Source organism: Danio rerio, chromosome 11 (assembly GCF_052040795.2).
Source record: "Danio rerio strain M-AB ecotype USA chromosome 11, GRCz13ab, whole genome shotgun sequence".
Classification (NCBI taxonomy): Eukaryota; Metazoa; Chordata; class Actinopteri; order Cypriniformes; family Danionidae; genus Danio; species Danio rerio.
This window is the reverse complement of record NC_141031.1, coordinates 45,967,311-45,986,184: the sequence shown is the minus strand read 5'-3', so window position 1 is coordinate 45,986,184 and position 18,874 is coordinate 45,967,311. Positions and strand designations below refer to the sequence as shown.

General features: G+C 36.2%; 1 protein-coding gene across 2 annotated transcripts in view; it reads left to right on the top strand.

Annotated features, from left to right (window-relative positions):
• The window catches only part of eml6 (EMAP like 6), a 93,684-nt gene that overhangs the window by 43,217 nt on the left and 31,593 nt on the right, over positions 1-18,874 (top strand). For both annotated transcript variants that reach the window (XM_087274087.1, XM_087274088.1), the window contains exons 11-22: positions 3,273-3,529; positions 5,125-5,334; positions 5,807-5,974; positions 8,315-8,421; positions 8,996-9,096; positions 10,021-10,207; positions 10,838-10,943; positions 12,365-12,458; positions 12,806-12,906; positions 16,414-16,616; positions 18,241-18,352; positions 18,709-18,836. In XM_087274087.1, coding sequence (XP_087130213.1) covers positions 3,273-3,529; positions 5,125-5,334; positions 5,807-5,974; positions 8,315-8,421; positions 8,996-9,096; positions 10,021-10,207; positions 10,838-10,943; positions 12,365-12,458; positions 12,806-12,906; positions 16,414-16,616; positions 18,241-18,352; positions 18,709-18,836 — 1,774 coding nt within the window. The remainder of the gene's footprint in view (positions 1-3,272; positions 3,530-5,124; positions 5,335-5,806; positions 5,975-8,314; positions 8,422-8,995; positions 9,097-10,020; positions 10,208-10,837; positions 10,944-12,364; positions 12,459-12,805; positions 12,907-16,413; positions 16,617-18,240; positions 18,353-18,708; positions 18,837-18,874) is intronic.

The following is an 18,874-nucleotide window of genomic DNA, read 5'->3' as shown; positions in this document are numbered from 1 at the left end:
GGTACACACACCAGCGCCACAAGCCGGCGGCTGACGGTGGCGCCCAGCCACGACTCAGGACAGTGTTCATATTTCTGCCGCACCACAGAGCGCCATCTAAATAGTTTCACGTTAAATATCATGCGAATGTGCGTGTTTCGTGTTCCATACTGTTAACTGTCATGTGCGCGCCGTGTCGCGGTGCAGAGCGGCTCATCCTGTGTGTAGCCTGCTTAATGGTGTACTCATACTATGTACAGTTGCCTTAAACCCCGTCCGAAGCACGCTTGTTCCCCCTCCCATATTACCCGACGGCCCGCACTCACATCGCATTCGGGCCTGAGCACGCTTACATCATCGATGATGCGTTGTTTGGTATGAAGCGCTCTCGCTCAGCACAGTGGACATTTATTTATATCGTTATATCGTTAAAGTCAGGGGTGTCCAAACTTTTTGGGCCGAGGGCCAGATGCAAAATAAAAAAAACCTTGTCCCGGGCCAAATTTTACATACATCACACAGACACGCATATATATATATATATATATATATATATATATATATATATATATATATATATATATATATATATATATATATATATATATATATGCATAGATGGATGGATGTGTGTGTGTATATTATTATGGAATTATTTTATTTCATCATCCAACTGTGTTTCTAGAAAGACTTAAGTTTTTTAAAAACTTGAATCTTCTCTGGGCAAATTACAGTTGCAACACTCCTCCTTTATAAATTCTCCTTCTGTGAAGGGTTTCCTGTGCTGTGTGATTAGCTGAGCTACCTCATATCTAGCCACACTGCAAAAAAATAATCTTATATCAAAAGGAAAAACAAGATTATTTTGCTTACCCCATTGGCAGATTAATTCGCTTGTTTTGAGGAAAAACTCACTTAATATTGGCATATTATTTCTCAAAACAAATTAGAAAATTCTCCTTTATTTAAGATTATTTAGATATTTGGACTTGAAACAAGACAAAAAATATAAATAAAAGCATTTTTTGCAGTGTAGTGAAGAATTTTCTTGCACTTTATTAGCACAAAAAAACTGCTGTTGTTGAGCTGAAGGGGCAGCTGCTAATTGTTTTACTTTTTGATCTCGTTCGGCACCAGTGTAAGAGCTAAAGGCCTGATGCTTTGTTTCATAATGTCTTTTAATATTATATCCCTTCATTACTGCAACTGATTCCTGGCAAATTAAACAGATCCATTTCCCGCTGACCTCTGTAAAGAAATATTCTTTGCCCCAACGTGACTGAAACTTCCTGCACTGACTGTTGATTTTCCTTTTTCTTGGTGCGCCATGGCTCGCCAAAATGTAATTATCAATTATGTTTCCTTCAGTTTGGTCGGTTAGTTTTACATCATAACAAGAAGTGCTGCCTAATTGAAGGCATGTAATAGCGACACCCGGTGGTTATTTATTGAATTACGTTGATTTTTGTATAGCGGGCCAGAATCTATTAATATTCATAAAAAACCTCGCGGGCCACCACAAAACTGTTTGCGGGCCGCAGATGGCCCGCGGGCCGTAGTTTGGACACCCCTGGTTTAAGTCGTTTGAGATGCAGTGACACACAGTCAGATATTTCGCCGAACAGATCCGCCACTTTTGACGCTCCTAAACAATCATGAAGTCCTCGTGCTGCAGGAATTAAGAGGTTTGCTGAAGGTGCAACTGTCGTGCAGTCAGGGGTTTGTATCTTTAATAATCAACAACAGTTTGCGTTCATTAAACAGTTAGTATGATTAATAAAGCCATAGGAAACAGTCCCTTCAAAGTCACGTCTTGTCTTCAGTTTTGTGCTCAGGCGTGGTACACTTTTAGGGTCTACTCACACTATGCCATCAGTACCGTGCCCAGGCCTGTTTCCCGGATTGTTTGAGAAGTGTGAGTGCGCTGAATCGGGCTCAAGCACGGTTCACTTGGCCGGCCCTGGCCCGGTTGGAAGAGGTGTGCCTGAGCGCGGTTCCCTTGGGCTTTGGTGCGGTACGCTTGTGTGTGAGTGCAAAACGCGCCAAAGCCCGAAACTGAAAGCGAGACGTGATTTTAAGGGGCTGTTTCATATGGATTTATAATCATTCTTACTGTTCAGTGAACGCAAACTGCCGTAGTTTATTAAATATGCAAACCCCTCACTGCACGACAGCTGCGCGCCTTCAGCAGACCTCCTCATTCCTGCAGCACGAGGGCTTTATGATTGTTTATGAGCGCCAAAAGTGGCGGATCTGTTCAGTGAAATATCTGACTGCGTGTCCCCGCATCCCTAAGGACTGTTTGGTGAAATATTTGACTGCATGTCACTGCATAAAAACCGACTGACACGATATAACTAGAGAAATCTCCACTGTGCTGCAGAGTGAGAGAGCGCTTCTCACTGAACAGCGCAGCAGTGATGACGTAAGCGTGCCGAGGCCCGTTTGTGGTGTGAGTCGGGGGAGACGGGAGGGGGAACAAGCGGGCTTTGGCCCGGTTCGAGGCAACTGTACCTAGTGTGAGTACAGCCTTAGTGTGAGTGAACAGCGCTCTGGCACACCTCTTTCAGCCGGGCCAGGGCCGGAGTGAACCGCGCCTGAACCCGATTCAGAGCACTCACACTTATCAAACGATCCGGGAAACGGGCCTGGGCACGATTCGGATAGCATAGTTTAAGTGCGCCGTAAGACAAAGGAAAATGAATGAATAAATGAAAAATCAGGGGCATCATGGTGGCACAGTGGGTAGCACGATCGCCTCACAGTAACAAGGTCGCTGGTTTAAGCCTCAGTTGGCATTTCTGTGTGGAGTTTGCGTGTTCTCCCCATGTTGGCGTGGGTTTTCTCCGGGTGCTCCAGTTTCCCCCACAAGTCCAAAGACATGCGGTACAGGTGAATTGGGTATGCTAAAATTGACCGTAGTGTATGAGTGGGTATGAGTGTTTCCCAGTACTGGGTTGCAACTGGAAGAACATCCGCTGCGTAAAACATATGCTGGATAAATTGGCAGTTCATTCCGCTGTGGCGACCCTAGATTGATAAAGGGGCTAAGCCGAAAAGAAAATGAATGAATGAATGTATACAGTATATATAATGTAAATACAAGATTTTATTTGTGATTAATCGCAGTTCATTTTTAGACAGCACAAGTAAAATTGGTATGCTGTAATCAGATGGCTCAAATGCAGGCCGTTTGTGTGTTTGTGTGTGTGTGTGTGTGTGTGTGTGTGTGCGTGTGTGTGTGTGTGTGCGCGCGTGTGTGTGTGTGTGTGTGTGTGTGTGTGTGCGCTCAGGGACATGACGGAGGTGGTGCACATCAAGGACAGAAAGGAGGTCATTCACGAGCTCAAGTTTTCCCCTGACGGCTCGTATCTGGCCGTGGGCTCAAATGACGGCTTTGTGGACGTTTACGCCGTGGCGCAGCGCTATAAGAAAGTGGGCGAGTGCAACAAATCCACCTGCTTTATAACACACCTGGACTGGTCTGTGGACAGCCGCTTCCTGCAGACCAATGACGGAGCAGGAGAACGATACTTCTACAGGATGCCAAGTAAGAGACAATTGGATACATTTATCCAATCAAATGTATGCAAATATGCAGATTTAATAAGTATGCAAATATACAGTTTTGAAATGACAGGGTTTTTTCCACAGTCATGTTCAGTAATATTAAAATCGTGATTCTCATACCTTAAGGCTCTATTTTTTGACGGTCCATGCGCAGAGCGCAAAAACGCAGGGCGCAAACGCTTTCAGGGCGTGTCAGAACGCAATTTTGCTAACTTAAGGACGGAAAATTCCGCTTTGCGCCTTGGCGCTTGGTCTAAAAGGGTTGAGTTTATTTTCTTAATGAGTTATAGGTGTGTTTTCAGAATAAACCAATTAGAGTCTGATCTCCCATTCCCTTTAAGAGCCAGCTGCATCGCCCCATAAGCGCATTCGCTATTTACAGGACGTAAAGTAAGTTCACTTTCGCTTTTGCTCTCGTGGATAGGGAAACCTTACCGCACAGACATCAATTAGCCTATAAATAATTAATTTTGTTTGTTAAGCGCAAAGATTTGCTTCAAAACTATTTCTAAATTCAGTTCTAATTTCTAGCAAACGAATAAATGATTTATAATAACAAAGTTATTTCCAAATACACCTGCTGTGCCCCATATGGTCTAAAACCTGACAGGTGGACAAATCTAAGCTTGTGTCTAATAAAACAAATATAAATATGGATATATTAAATAATACTGCTAATAATAATAACATTATACAAAAGCAAATTGAATGAACTGAAAAAGCCTCCCGAGATGAAGAAAGTATGAAGGCAGTGGTTTTTAAATTCATGTAGGCTAAAAATGAATATGTTTTGTAATATTTTAATCATTTATATTTATATCCTATATATATCCTTATTATATCCTATATATATCCTTAATATATTATATCTTTTTCATATGTAAAGATATTTGCGTATTGCATCTTGTGTGTAGTGTGTAAGCCAGGCGCACTTTGCGCCAGAAAATAGACAGACTTTGTTCTGGTCTAAAGATCAGACTATTTTCAGTTTCTGTAAAACACGCCTGCTTTTTTAGACCAGAACGCCTATGGGCGCACATTTGAGCGCTAATGCATTTGCTATTTAAACAGCGTAGCGCAACACCTCAAAATGACCCTTGCGCCAAGCTTAAAGTAGTAAAAGACTATTGTGCTGCGCCTTGCGCCACATTGCGCCGGGTGTATGATAGGGCCCTTAATGTCATTAAAGTCTTGCTCAAAAGTGTCTCTGTGTCAAAAGAGACCTCTTTACTTGTAAATGAGCATATCAGGCTCCTCTGATTAGGTTCAGAAGTTTCATTATATATGTAATGATGAGGTTATTAGCTGGTAAATAAAATACCTTTTTTCAAAATTGTCACTTTAGACAATTTGTTTTTTAACAAGGTAAATTTTCTTTTACGTCAAAACCAGCTAAACCCACCAATGCTTTTAATGCAAAAACCTCTAAATCCACCTATTGGGACAAGACAGTGTAATTAGTTGAAAATAAAGATGCCCTTAGAAATGATTTTACCAAACATAACCAAACCAACCCCTGTATATATATCATAGATGTTAATCCTACATACAGTCTGATCTGTTCTGTGTTGTTAGCTGGTAAGTTTCTGCCAAAGGAGGAAGCCAAAGGGATCCACTGGATGACGTGGACGTGTGTCCTCGGGCCTGAAGTGAATGGTATTTGGCCCAAATATTCCACCGTCAACGACATCAACTCAGTGGATGCAAACTACAGCAGTGCAGTGCTGGTGACGGGCGACGACTTCGGCCTGGTCAAACTCTTCAGATTCCCCTGTCTGAAGAAAGGTCAGTCTGAACTGAAATTTTCTACTCTAATTCTTTTCTTTGCTCCTTATTTCCCATCCCGAGGCCTCTAGAGATTGCGCAGCACCATTGATGAGATCTAAGACCTGTGAAGAGATGATGCCAACCATCGAGGAACAACACATAATACACAAATACACTCATTAAACATGTGCACATAGACATCACCTGTATACGATAATAACGTTAACTAATTTACTAGTAACTAACAGCTTTTAACAGTTACAGTTATTAGTAACTAATGAATTGATGTTAACTGATCACCTTCACGTTTCTGATTTTGATTGTAATGCAGTAATGTACACCTCTTGTAAAGCTGCTTTGGAACAGTAGTGATTGTGAAAAGCGCTATACAAATAAGCTTGAATTGAATTGATCGTCCAGACATCAGTGAGATCCCTCAGATAAAGCAGAGAGTGATGATGGGAAACTTGTGCTTTTTTTTTTTTTTTAGCTGCCAAATTCAAGAAGTACATTGGGCACTCTGCACACGTCACCAATGTGCGCTGGTCACATGACCTGCAGTGGGTGTTGAGCACCGGAGGAGCCGATCACTCCGTCTTTCAGTGGAGGTTCCTGCCGGAGGGAGTCATGAATGGAGTGCTGGAGCCGCTGCTGCAGGGTGACCTTTAAATCTGCTTTCCTATTCAAAACACTTATTAAAAAATTATTAGCCCCTTTAAGCTATAATTTTCTCTACTGTCAACAGAACAAAACATCATTATACAGTAACTTGCCCAATTACCCTAACCTGCCTAGTTAACCTAATTAACCTAGTTAAATGCCACTTTAAGCTGTATAGAAGTGTCTAGAAAAATGTCTAGTAAAATGTTATTTACTGTCATCATGACAAGATAAAACAAATCAGTTATTAGAGATGAGTTATTAAAACTATTATGTTTAGAAATGTGCTGAGAAAATCTCTCTGTTAAACAGAAATTGGGGGAAAAATAAACAAGCATAAACAAATAATTCTGACTTCAACTGTATATATTTAACTCTTATGATATATTTGATTTATTTCTGAAACTTTTAATTGAATCATTTGATGGAGTTTATTTATTTATTTATTTTACAGTTTTTCTCTAAACAGTTTTATCTGTATTTTGTGTGTATTTATATGTAATACACATGTAATAATATATTATAATGTAATATAATATAATATAATAATAAAAAGGATATAATACAGTATAAGTCTGGAAAAGTTTAGAGAAATAAGAAAAATAAGATGTATTGTATAATATATAATATACAAAATTATAATGTAATGTAATATAATGTATTATATATAAAATGAAAAGAAGCAAACATGACTATAGATTTATTTGAAAAATTAAATGATGAAAATAAACATTTCTGTATGAATTAAAATTTTTCCAAATATTTATTTAAATTAACAATTGTAAAGTATTTAAGAAAAAAATATTTCTTGAAAAAATATTATTAAAAATATATGTTATTTAAAAAAAAAGAAAATTGTTAATTAAAAAAAACAACAGTAATTAAGAAAAACTCTCTTTTTTGGACATAAAAATAGTCATTTTGTCTCTTGTATTGTAAAATGTGATAATTGTTAGGCCTGCAGTTAACAAACATTATTATTTACATGGTGATAGCAATACATTTTAAGATAAATAATAATTTTGCATATTGCTGTGTAAAATAAAATAAGTGCTTAGCCTATAATTATTGGTGGAGCGGCGCGGTGGCACAATGGTTACCGTTGACGCCTCAGAGCCAGGTCGCTGGCTCGAGCCTTGGCTGGGTCAGTTGGCATTTCTGTGTGGAGTTTGCATGTTCACCCCGTTTTGGCGTGGGTTTCCTCCGGGTGTTCATGTTTCCCCCACAGTCCAAACACATGCGCTATAGGGGAATTGATAAACTAAATTGTCTGTAGTGTATGTGAATGAGGGTGTATGGGTGATTCCCAGTTATAGGTTGCAGCTGGAAGGGCATCCGCTTTGTAAAACATATGATGGATAGGTTGGTCACTCATTCCGCTGTGGCGACCCCTGATGAATAAAGGGACTAAGCTGAAAAAAACATGAAAGAATGAATGAATAATTATTGTTATTGTTTTGCAACAATAATGTGCGTGTATATATATATATATATATATATATATATATATATATATATATATATATATACATTATTGTTTATATAATATACTCTCCTTTTTGGACATAAAAATGTTCATATTGTGTGTATATATATATATATATATATATATATATATATATATATATATATATATGTATATATATATATATGTATATATATATATATGTATATATATATATATGTATATATATATATATATATATATGTATATATATATATATATATATATATATATATATATATATATATATATGTATATATATATATATATATATATGTATATATATATATATATATGTATATATATATATATATGTATATATATATATATATGTGTGTGTGTGTGTGTGTGTGCGTGTGTGTGTGTATATATATATATATATATATATATATATATATATATATGTGTGTGTGTGTGTGTGTGTGTGTGTATGTACACAAAATTAACATTTTTATGTCCAAAAAGGAGAGTATTTCTTAATTACTGTTTTTTGTTATTTCGCCATTTTCTTTTTTTAAATAATACATATTATTAATAATATTTTTTCAACAAATTATTTTTACTTTTACTTTACAATTGTTAATAAAATATATATGTTTATTTATGTATGTGTGTATATAAAATATAATAAAATATAAATGTTTATATGAATTAAAATATAAATAATAAAAGTATCGGTTAAATCCATGCATCCATGCACCCCAAAGTAAAAAAAAAGCGGATATAATGTGGATAAAGCGTTTTAGCTGTTCTATTTTATTATGGATGTTTGTACTGAACTGAATCAGGTCAAACCCGGTAATGTGCTGTTGTTTGTTGTGTCGTATTGTTCAGAGGCGTATGCAGACTCTAACAGTGGAGAATCAGACTCGGATCTGTCAGACGTCCCGGAGCTGGACTCAGACATCGAGCAGGAGGCTCAGATCAGCTACGAGCGGCAGGCAAGAGAACAAACATCGCTAACACTTTACTGTGTTCATAAGACTGTTATGACACCTTTGTAATCATGACATGACACATCATGAATATAAAGGAGATTTAAACGCATGCATATGACAACTGTCATTAAAGTTCCCATGAAGTGCATTTTTTATTCAAAGTTCAACATAAATAAAGAGTGGGCGGGGCATACAGTAGCTCCTCCCCTTTAGAAATTACAGCCAATAGCATTTGGGTTTTCTCACAGCTCTGCAAGATTAAATTTTTTTGATCACATTTGTTCATGTTTAATCTGATAATTGAATTTAATAATGCGATGTAAAGTTGTCATAACAAAGACATCTCAAACAACGTCATCATAGCATTTAAACTGAACGAATGACCCTTAATGGCTGTTGTCTTAAGCATGCATTAAAATCTCATTCATATTCATGATGTGTCATCTCATGATTATAAAGGTTTCATGACAGTCTTAAAGTCAAGTTCAGCATTAGGCAGAGTTCAGACTCGCTCGGCTGCTTTAATGCTCATTATTTTCACAGCTCATTGACTGACTGTTGCTCCAAACACCCGCAGGTTTATAAAGAAGATCTTCCTCAGCTCAAGAAGAAACTGGCGGGCTCTCTGAAGAGGCAGAAAGCTCCGGATGAAGGGCTGCGCTTGCAGTTTGTCCACGGGTACAGACACTCATAACTTTATTAGGACTTTCAGATAGCTCTCCTGTGAATTAAAATGATTTTCTAACGTTTCCCATGTGCTTTTTAACAGAGTGATTTTTTGCAACAGATTTTTAAACACAACAGTTTTAATATCTAATTTATAATATCAATTTTTTTTGTTTGTTTTTGCCATGATGACATAATACATAATAATATATAGTACATAATATTTAAAAAATACTATAGAATATTTTCAAAATGCTTTTATTTCAGGCAAACTAGAAGAAAAAATTATTTTCTCCAGAAGAAAAAAATATTACAGGAAATATCGTAAAATAAAATACAGCAGTTGAGAAATTTCTAAAAAAGGGTTAACAATTTTGCCATCAATTGTTCATACATCAGATATTAATATGTATTTTACTATAAGCTTCATTATAGTAATATATTTATGATTTTTGGCAATATGTAATATATGGTATAATATAATATCTAGTCAGATAATATTTAAAATTATGATTTAATTTAATTATTATTATTTAAAATATAAAATAAACCAGTTATTAGAGATGAGTTATTAAAACTATTATGATTAGAAATGTGTTGAAAAAATCTGCTCTCCGTTAAACAGAAATTCGGGAAAAAATAAACAGGGGGGCGAATAATTCTGACTTCAACTGTATATATACATATATTATATGTCTTTTTTAACATTTTGTTACATTTTTTGTTGGACATTCATATTTTCTATACATAATTTAGTATTTCTGTATAGTTTAAGCATATTTTCTACATGAATTAATCCAGTAATTTAATTTTAAAATATTATATATAATATTATATATTTTTTTTCTTAATATTTATTTTTTATTAATATTAATATGTTGCATGGATATATTTTAGATGTCATGTTAACAGTGATGTGCTGTGTGTGTGTTTCAGGTACAGAGGCTGTGACTGCAGGAATAATCTATTTTACACTCAGGCCGGTGAGGTGGTGTATCATGTAGCGGCTGTAGCAGTGGTTTATAACAGGCAGCAACACACACAACGCTTTTACCTCGGACACGACGACGACATCTTGAGCCTCACCGTACATCCACTCAAAGACTATGTGGCCAGCGGACAGGTGAGACTAACCTGAAAGACAGACAAAAGATGCCTGATGATCTATCTATCTATCTATCTATCTATCTATCTATCTATCTATCTATCTATCTATCTATCTATCCATCCATCCATCCATCCATCCATCCATCCATCCATCCATCCATCCATCCATCCATCCATCCATCCATCCATCCATCCATCCATCCATCCATCCATCCATCCATCCATCCATCCATCCATCCATCCATCCATCCAATGTATATCTATCTATATATATATCTATCTATCCATCCATACATCTATCTAGTGTTCATTCCTGCTAAATAGTGTCTGGTTTTTAGCAGAAATTCACCCCACAGGGGGCGCTAATGATGTCTATAAAGGGTTTATGGTTAGGGTTACTCCACTATATGGAGAAAAATCCTGAATGTTTTCCTTGAAAGTCATTTCTTTGTGACCGAAGAGATTAAGAAATAAACATCTTGTGTAGCAGAGAGTAGAGTGAATTATGAGGAAACATTCATTTTGTAAGTGAACTAATCATTTAAATTGATGATATTTTTGCTGACTTTGCTTTGTAAAATGTGACTATGAATGTGAAGAACAGACAGAGTGTTCATATATATATGTGTGTGTGTGTGTGTCTCAGGTGGGTCGAGATCCAGCCATCCATGTGTGGGACATCCAAACGCTCAAGTGTTTGTCGTTGCTGAAGGGTCAACATCAGCGCGGTGTCTGTGCGCTCGAGTTCACAGGTCAGATTATTATAGCAATGCCCCTTTTTGAGCAGTTTTTACTTCAGATCACTTTAATTATCACCAGAAGTATGTGTACATAAGACTGAAATGCTTCAAGCCCTGGACAGTGCAAAATACAATGATATACTTAATACAAGATGCATCTGAATACATGTACATACAGTTGAATTCAGAATAATTCGCCTTCCTGTATATATTTTTGAAATATTTCCCAAATGATGTTGAACAGATTCAGGAATTTTTCACAGTATTTCCTATAATATTTTTTCTTCTTGAGAAAGTCTTATTTGTTTTATTTCGGCTGGAATTAAAGCAGGTTTTAATTGTTTTAAACCCATTTTAAGGTCAACATTATTAGCCCCCTCAAGAAATGTTTGTTTTGGATAGTCTACAGCAGGGGCCACCAATCCTGGTCCTGGAGGGCCGGTGTCCCTGCAGGGTTTAGGTCCATCTTGCCTCAACACACCTGCCCGGATGTTTCAAGTATACCCAGTAAGACCTTGATTAGCTTGTTCAGGTGTGTTTGATTAGGGTTGGAGCTAAAATCTGCAGGACACCGGCCCTCCAGGAACAAGTTTGGTGACCACTGGTCTACAGAATAAACCACTGTTATACAAGGACTTGCCTAATTACTCTAATCTTACCCTAATTAGCCTAGTTAAGCCTTTTAATGTCACTTTAAGCTGAATATTAGTATCTTGAGTTATTCAAACTATTATGTTTAAAAATGTGTTGCTCTTCGTTAAACAGAAATTGGGGAAAAATATACAGGGGGACTTCAACTGTAAATAGACAATAAAAAAGACACACACACACACACACACACACACACACACACACACACACACACACACAAGTAGACAAATAGTAATCAAGATAAACATTTAACAAATATTAACACATTCAACAACGTTTTATGAGTGTCTCTTTATATGCAAATGAGCTGCTGCTCCCCGCCCCCTTTCCAGAAGAAGGCGGAGCCTTTACAGCTTGTGCTTCAGTTACTTCTGCAACAATAAACTAAACATCTGCATGTGTTTTAAAGCTCTATCAGTTTCAGCACATTACATTTGGGTTTCTGTGCACATGGACACAAAGAAAAGCCACATTCATTGCATTGATGCTTTCTGACAAAGCTTCTTGATTTCAAGCGATTTGAATGATCGATTCCTAATTTTTTTGTCAAGGTTATGTTGCAAATATGTTGCACTTTTTATGACTGGAAATTTAAAAGTACTGCATTTGTTTTAAATTTAATATTTTGTAAGACTAAAATGTTGTTGTTTTACTTTAGTTATTTACTAAATGTATTTTCATTTTATTTCTAAATATTTATGTTTTGTTATTTAATGCATCCCAATTGTGCAGTCTTTAAACATGGTTCTGTTATTTTACTTGCAAAAATATGTGCCATTTAGCGGATGGAAAGAGTCTAGTGTCTGTGGGTATCGATGAAGAACACTGCATTGTCATCTGGGACTGGAAAAAAGGAGAAAAACTGGCCAAATCCAGGTACAATTCTAATATAATTGTTAATTGCAATATGTAATGTATTATAAATATATTATTTTGCATGTCAGACATTTCTGTATAGAGTTTACAATTGTAAATTGTTTATTTTAAAATCATTTAGTAATTATTGTTATTAAGTAAATTTTATTTGATTAATTATTATTTTAGTTTTTAAAAAATACATTATAATTTATTATTATATCTATTTATAGCTTATTATATGATTTTTGGTTTTCAAAATGAATTTATTTTAAATTATATACAAGTATGTATATTGTATTTTTTAAGATAAGATCTGTAATACATATTAAATGCATATTTACAACAAACTGATCTCTCTGCCACAGAGGACATAAGGATAAGATCTTTGTGGTAAAAGGAAACCCGTTTCGAATGGACAAACTAGTGACGGTGGGAATGAAACACATCAAGTTCTGGCTGCACACAGGTAAACATGCTAACTAGCTAACATAGTGAATGTTGACATGAAAGAGTTCCTATTTCCTCCCATTTGCAAGATATAAGATAACACACGCGTTTACTGACACTAATGTTATGCGGCTAATAGATTTTCAGTGGTTATGAACTACAGCGATTTTACTGTCTTTATTACAAACATGCTCCGTTTTAAAAACATTGTAAACTCATGAGGTGCATCTGATCACAGAGAGTTGAAACAGATCTTTTAATCCCAGTTTCTTTGCAAATGCTATTCTGAGGACGTTTAGATGCAACCCAAGCTCATTCTGAAAACGTAGCCCCGCGGACGTTTCTGGAGACCGCGATTTTTGTTGCTGGAGGTACGTATGGCTGCATTTCGTTTTTTCAAGCGAACGCTATGGGGTGGTGTGACGCCGCTTCTCTTTGCGCTCGTCGGCGGACGACTCAACTCCTCCGTGTGAAGGGCTTTCCCACAGCAACCAGTTTGTCTGGTTAGCTCGTCGTGTTCGGACGGCGAAGTGGAGGCCCGGAGGAGGAGGAGATGGCCGCGGCGATGACCTGGTTCGAGTCAGGAGAAGAGCGGTTCCAGAAATCAGGTAAGACAAAAAACAGAATCCAAAAAATAAAGCGAACGAGTTCATAGCGGGACGAGAATGTGGTGAAATCCGAAAGAGCGATCAAAATCGGACGAGGGCTTTACTTTTTCTGGACGGCTTTTGTAAATCATCGCTTGGGTTTAGGGAAGGAGGAGGGTGGCTGGGTCGGCTGATTGGCTGGCCGCCCAGTCAATTATTCAGTCAGTCAGTCGGTCGGACAGACGGTCGCTCGACAACGGCCTCCGGCAGCTTTTTACGCGGGAATAGCGCGGATGAGAACGGCACGGGCTCGCAAGAGGCGTTCGAGACGCGAAAAAGCGAGCACATCGGCCTCTTGCGGATTATCGAAAACAAAAACGCACAAATACGGACCTCCGGGACGTATTTCACGGTCTCAAGAAATGCCCGCGGGGCTACGTTTCCAGAATGAGCCTGGGCTCCCTTGGCGCTGCTTCAGCAACATTACTAGTTAAAGAAGTTGGGAATTTCTCAACTTTTCAAGCGGCAAAGGAAGTGTCAGCCAATCAGATCGCTTTATGCAAATACCACCATAGCCAGTTGCAGACTAATTTCATTGGCTGACGCTGCTATGATGATCGCATTAGCCCTAACTTCAGGCACGCCCTTCGTCAAGCGTTGACGATGAAGCCCCGTGTGAATCGAGCAAGAGGATGATAATATGTAAAATGGCCATAAAGAGGTTGGTGTCATGATCTCGATACACATTAGCTCGAGCAACCTGAAAATATGCTGATTTTGTTTGATTCGGACATTTAGAAACGAAACTTATGCGACAGATGTTGTTTAATTTTATTGGTGTTCCAAATATGTAATGTAATCGTAAGCTTGACAAACAGTTTTGGAGAGTTTGATGCTTCCCCATTCAGACAGAATGCCAGAGCATACTGCCCGAGAGGCATTTCAAAGATGGCCACCGAGTGAAATGACTTGACTTAAAGGGACTTTGTGTTAATGCACACCTGTCAATCAATTCGGTGGGTGGGGAAAACTGCTATGTCAGGTTGTGGCCTCAAAGTCATTGGGATTTGGATCCTATTTTAATGTCAGTACATAAAAAATAAGACTTGTTGTGTTTCTATCACTCCAATATGACTGTGGACACACTATACCGACACACAGTTCTGTCTAAGCAGCTTCTAAAAGTTAATTTAGCATCATAGGTGCCCTTTAACATCCTGAATCACAGCACTTGCTTTCCAACTCAAGTGTTTTAGCTGAGACATGTGAAGCTGCAGCCGGTCTGCAAAAATGACTGTGAGGAGAATCTGCCACATCACATCCAGCCCTCGTACACTGATATGACTGTTTTGTCAACTTTACCATCAGCACTCCGTATTTCACCAATTAAACGAGCGCAGGAGCTTTTATAAGAGCTCAGTGACTCAAAGCAGGATGCTCAAATAACCCAATGCCTTCAGGAGCGCTTGTGCCTGCAGCTCTGTTAGAACTGCTAATTGCCTTTATTTAAGTCCATGGATTACTTTGATTTATGGACGTTTCTTGTACAGATTATATTTAGGTTTATACTATGCCTCTGCTTGATTCTGATTGGCTGATGAGCATTTTAAGGTGTGTATTCATTTTTGGAGGAACACATAAAGTAGTTCCGGCAGGTTTTGAGCTCATTACAGCTCCATGTCACTACGCTGAATAATTATAGTTATTTTAGTTATAAATCACAGCAAAACACAACAGAAGGCTTTGGAGGAGACTTGGAAGAAACTAGTGCTACACACAGGAGCAACTTGAGGAGAAAAACCTGACAAATGTCTGAAATACAACATCTGAAGAGCGACTGCAGCTGTGGGAAACAGTATAATTGGAATAATGCTCTCCATGCTGTTGAATTATTAGAAAATAATGCTCACCTGATGTGTAACAGCTACTCTGCCTCACTCTTTGTCTGCAGCACCACCTCAGGATGATGCATTATTGTACAATAATTCAACAGCCTGGAGTGATATATTCCTGGCAGAGCTATTTACTCACAGTATTTGTACAGTCAGAGAGTTCTTAGCTGTTTTCAGCCTTTTTTTTTCAAGCCAACATCAAATGCTTGTCATCAAGCTTCACTCCTCTAGTTTTAAATTGCTTTATATTTATATTTATATTTGTTTTTATATTTATATTATATTATATTTATATTTATATTATATTTGTATTTGTGTTTATATGTATATTTATATTATATTTGTATTTATATTATATTTATATTTATATTATATTTATATTTGTATTTATATTTATGTTTATATTTATATTATATTTGTATTTATATTTATATTTATATTTATATTTATATTATATTTGTATTTATATTTATATTATATTTGTATTTATATTTATATTATATATTTATATTTGTATTTATATTATATTTATATTTGTATTTATATTTATATTATATATATATTAATATGATATTTATATTTGTATTTATATTTATATTATATTTATATTATATATATATTTATATTATATTTGTATTTCTATTAATATTATATGTATTTTATATTTATATTTTATTTATATTTGTATTTATATTATATTTATGATTGTATTTTTATTTATATTATATTTGTATTTATATTCATATTATATTTATATTTATATTTATATTATATTTATTTTTATATTTGTATTTATATTTATATTTATTTTATATTTGTATTTATATTATATTTATATTTATATTGAATTTATATTATATTTATTTTGTATTTATATTATATTTATATTTATATTGAATTTATATTATATTTATTTTTGTATTTATATTATATTTTTATATATTTATATTTATATTTAATTAGCATGTCAATATGAGATTTTGTTCAGCTGTATTTATCACATGTAGTTAAACTTGACGGGACTGTATTGTATATTTGTGAACGCAGGAGGAGGTTTAACGTTTCGGAGGGGTATTTTTGGGAATCTGGGTAAGCAGGAGACTATGATGTCCGCCTGTTACGGCCGATCGGAAGATCTGGTGTTTTCTGGAGCGACTACAGGTGATGTTTACATCTGGAAGGACACGACACTCATGAAGAGCATCAAAGCTCACGACGGCCCTGTCTTCGCCATGTGTTCTCTGGATAAGGTGTGCTATACGTCTGTTTCTCGATATTTTAGAGTTATTGATTCAGTATTATTTTTATATATTTGATTTCATTTTTTTATTCGTCACATATATGTAAATTAAGGTGAAATGTTTGCCTAAGCTACTTAAATATAAATAATAGTAGATTGTACGAGTATTTTAAAGAGACAGATCACTCAAAAATGGCAATTCTATCGACATTTACTTGTATTCCACTTGTTCCAAAACACAAAAGAAGATATTTTGAAAAATGTTGGAGATTTTTTCTATTATGGAAGTCAGTGGCAATGAATTTTAAATATTTCTTAAAATATCTTCTTTACTCTTCAATCTGAAAAAGAAACTAGTGAATAGAAGTTATTAATTAAGGAGTTATTAATTAACATAAGATCAATTTATACATATACTACCTGACAAAAGTTTTGTTATGGATCTCAGTTGTAAGAGCAACATTTAATAACTTGTCTTTTAGTTGATCATTTGGAAAAGTGTCAGAAGGTGGATTTTTCTGAAATCATCTGTTCAACTGCATCCCAATCATCACCAATACTGCAGAAGACCTACTGGAACCCGCATGGAGCCAAGATTCTCACAGAAATCAGTCAAGTTTGGTGAAGGAGAAATCATGGTTTGGGGTTGCATTCAGTATGGGGGCGTGCGAGAGATCTGCAACATCAACAGCCTGAGATATCAAGACATCTGTGCTGCCCATTACATTACAAACCACAGGAGAGGGACAATTCTCCAGCAGGATAGCACTCCTCATACTTCAGCCTCCACATCAAAGCTCCTGAAAGCAAAGAAGATCAAGATGCTCCAGGATTGGCCAGCCCAGTCACCAGACATGAACATGATTGAGCATGTCTGGGGTAAGATGGAGAAGGAGGCATTGAAGATGAATCCAAAGAGTCTTGATAAACTCTGGGAGTCCTGCAGGAACGCTTTCTTTTAGATGACTTTATTAATCAGTGATGTGAGTCATGTCAGAGATGTATGGATGCAGTCCTCCAAGCTCATGATGGAGTCAGACACAATATTCATTCTGTCTCCACTGCAGCAGGACTTTATATTCTATACTGGACATCATTTCTGTTCAGTGATGAGTCGTCTAAGCAGAGTCAGACATTACTGTCCTAATGAAATCATCCAAAATCAAGACATGATTATATTTGATTGTGCTTAAATAAGCGTCATCTAGAGGCCCTTGCCTTTCATATAAGACACTTCTGATACCAAATGATCAACTAGAAGTCAAGTTATTATTTGACGTTCCTAAAATTTGCATATGCGACAAGACTTTTGTCTTAATTATGTTTTAATTGTAATATTTTGTAATGCAGAAATGTAAGATAAACAAAGTAAATGGACTAAAATAATAATTAATTAATAAAATTGGTTAAAATGAGTATTGAAAAGAATGTATATGTAGGATATGCATATTGTTTTTTATTATTAGTTTTACTCTATAATTAGTATTTACTATTTTCAGTATATGAATTAATAACGTATATTGTCTAAGAAAATAAATATTAAATGTGTGTGTGTGTGTGTGTGTGTGTGTGTGTGTGTGTGTGTGTGTGTGTGTGTGTGTGTGTGTGTGTGTGTATGTGTGCATGATGTGAAGGGTTTTGTGACGGGTGGTAAAGATGGAGTGGTGGAGCTGTGGGACGACATGTTTGAGAGATGTCTGAAAACATACGCTATCAAGAGAGCAGCTCTCTCGCCTTCATCTAAAGGTCAGTTCTGCTTTGTTTTGCACTGCTTTATTTTTACACTGAGACCCTCTAGGAGACTAAAATAATTTAGAAAAGTAATCAGCATTCCACAGTGACCATCAACATGCTAAATATGTAATAAAATACAGGAATACAGGAAATTCCTTCAGGCATTTTCATTTGGCTTAGTGCCTTATTTATGAGGGGTTGCCACAGCGGAATGAACCACCAACTCTTCCCACATGTGTTTTACGCATTGGATGCCCTTCCAGCCGTAACCCAGTACTGGGAAATATCCATACACACTCATTCACACACACGCACAAATAAATGATGAATTTTTTTTAAAGTCTAATTGTTGCGGTTGTTTTCTTCAGGACTGTTGTTGGAGGACAATCCGTCCATTAGAGCGATCACACTGGGACATGGACACATTCTGGTGGGAACCAAGAACGGAGAGATCCTGGAGATCGACAAAAGCGGCCCCATGACTTTACTTGTACAGGTGTGGATCATCAACAACAATAAATCGATAATAACCCT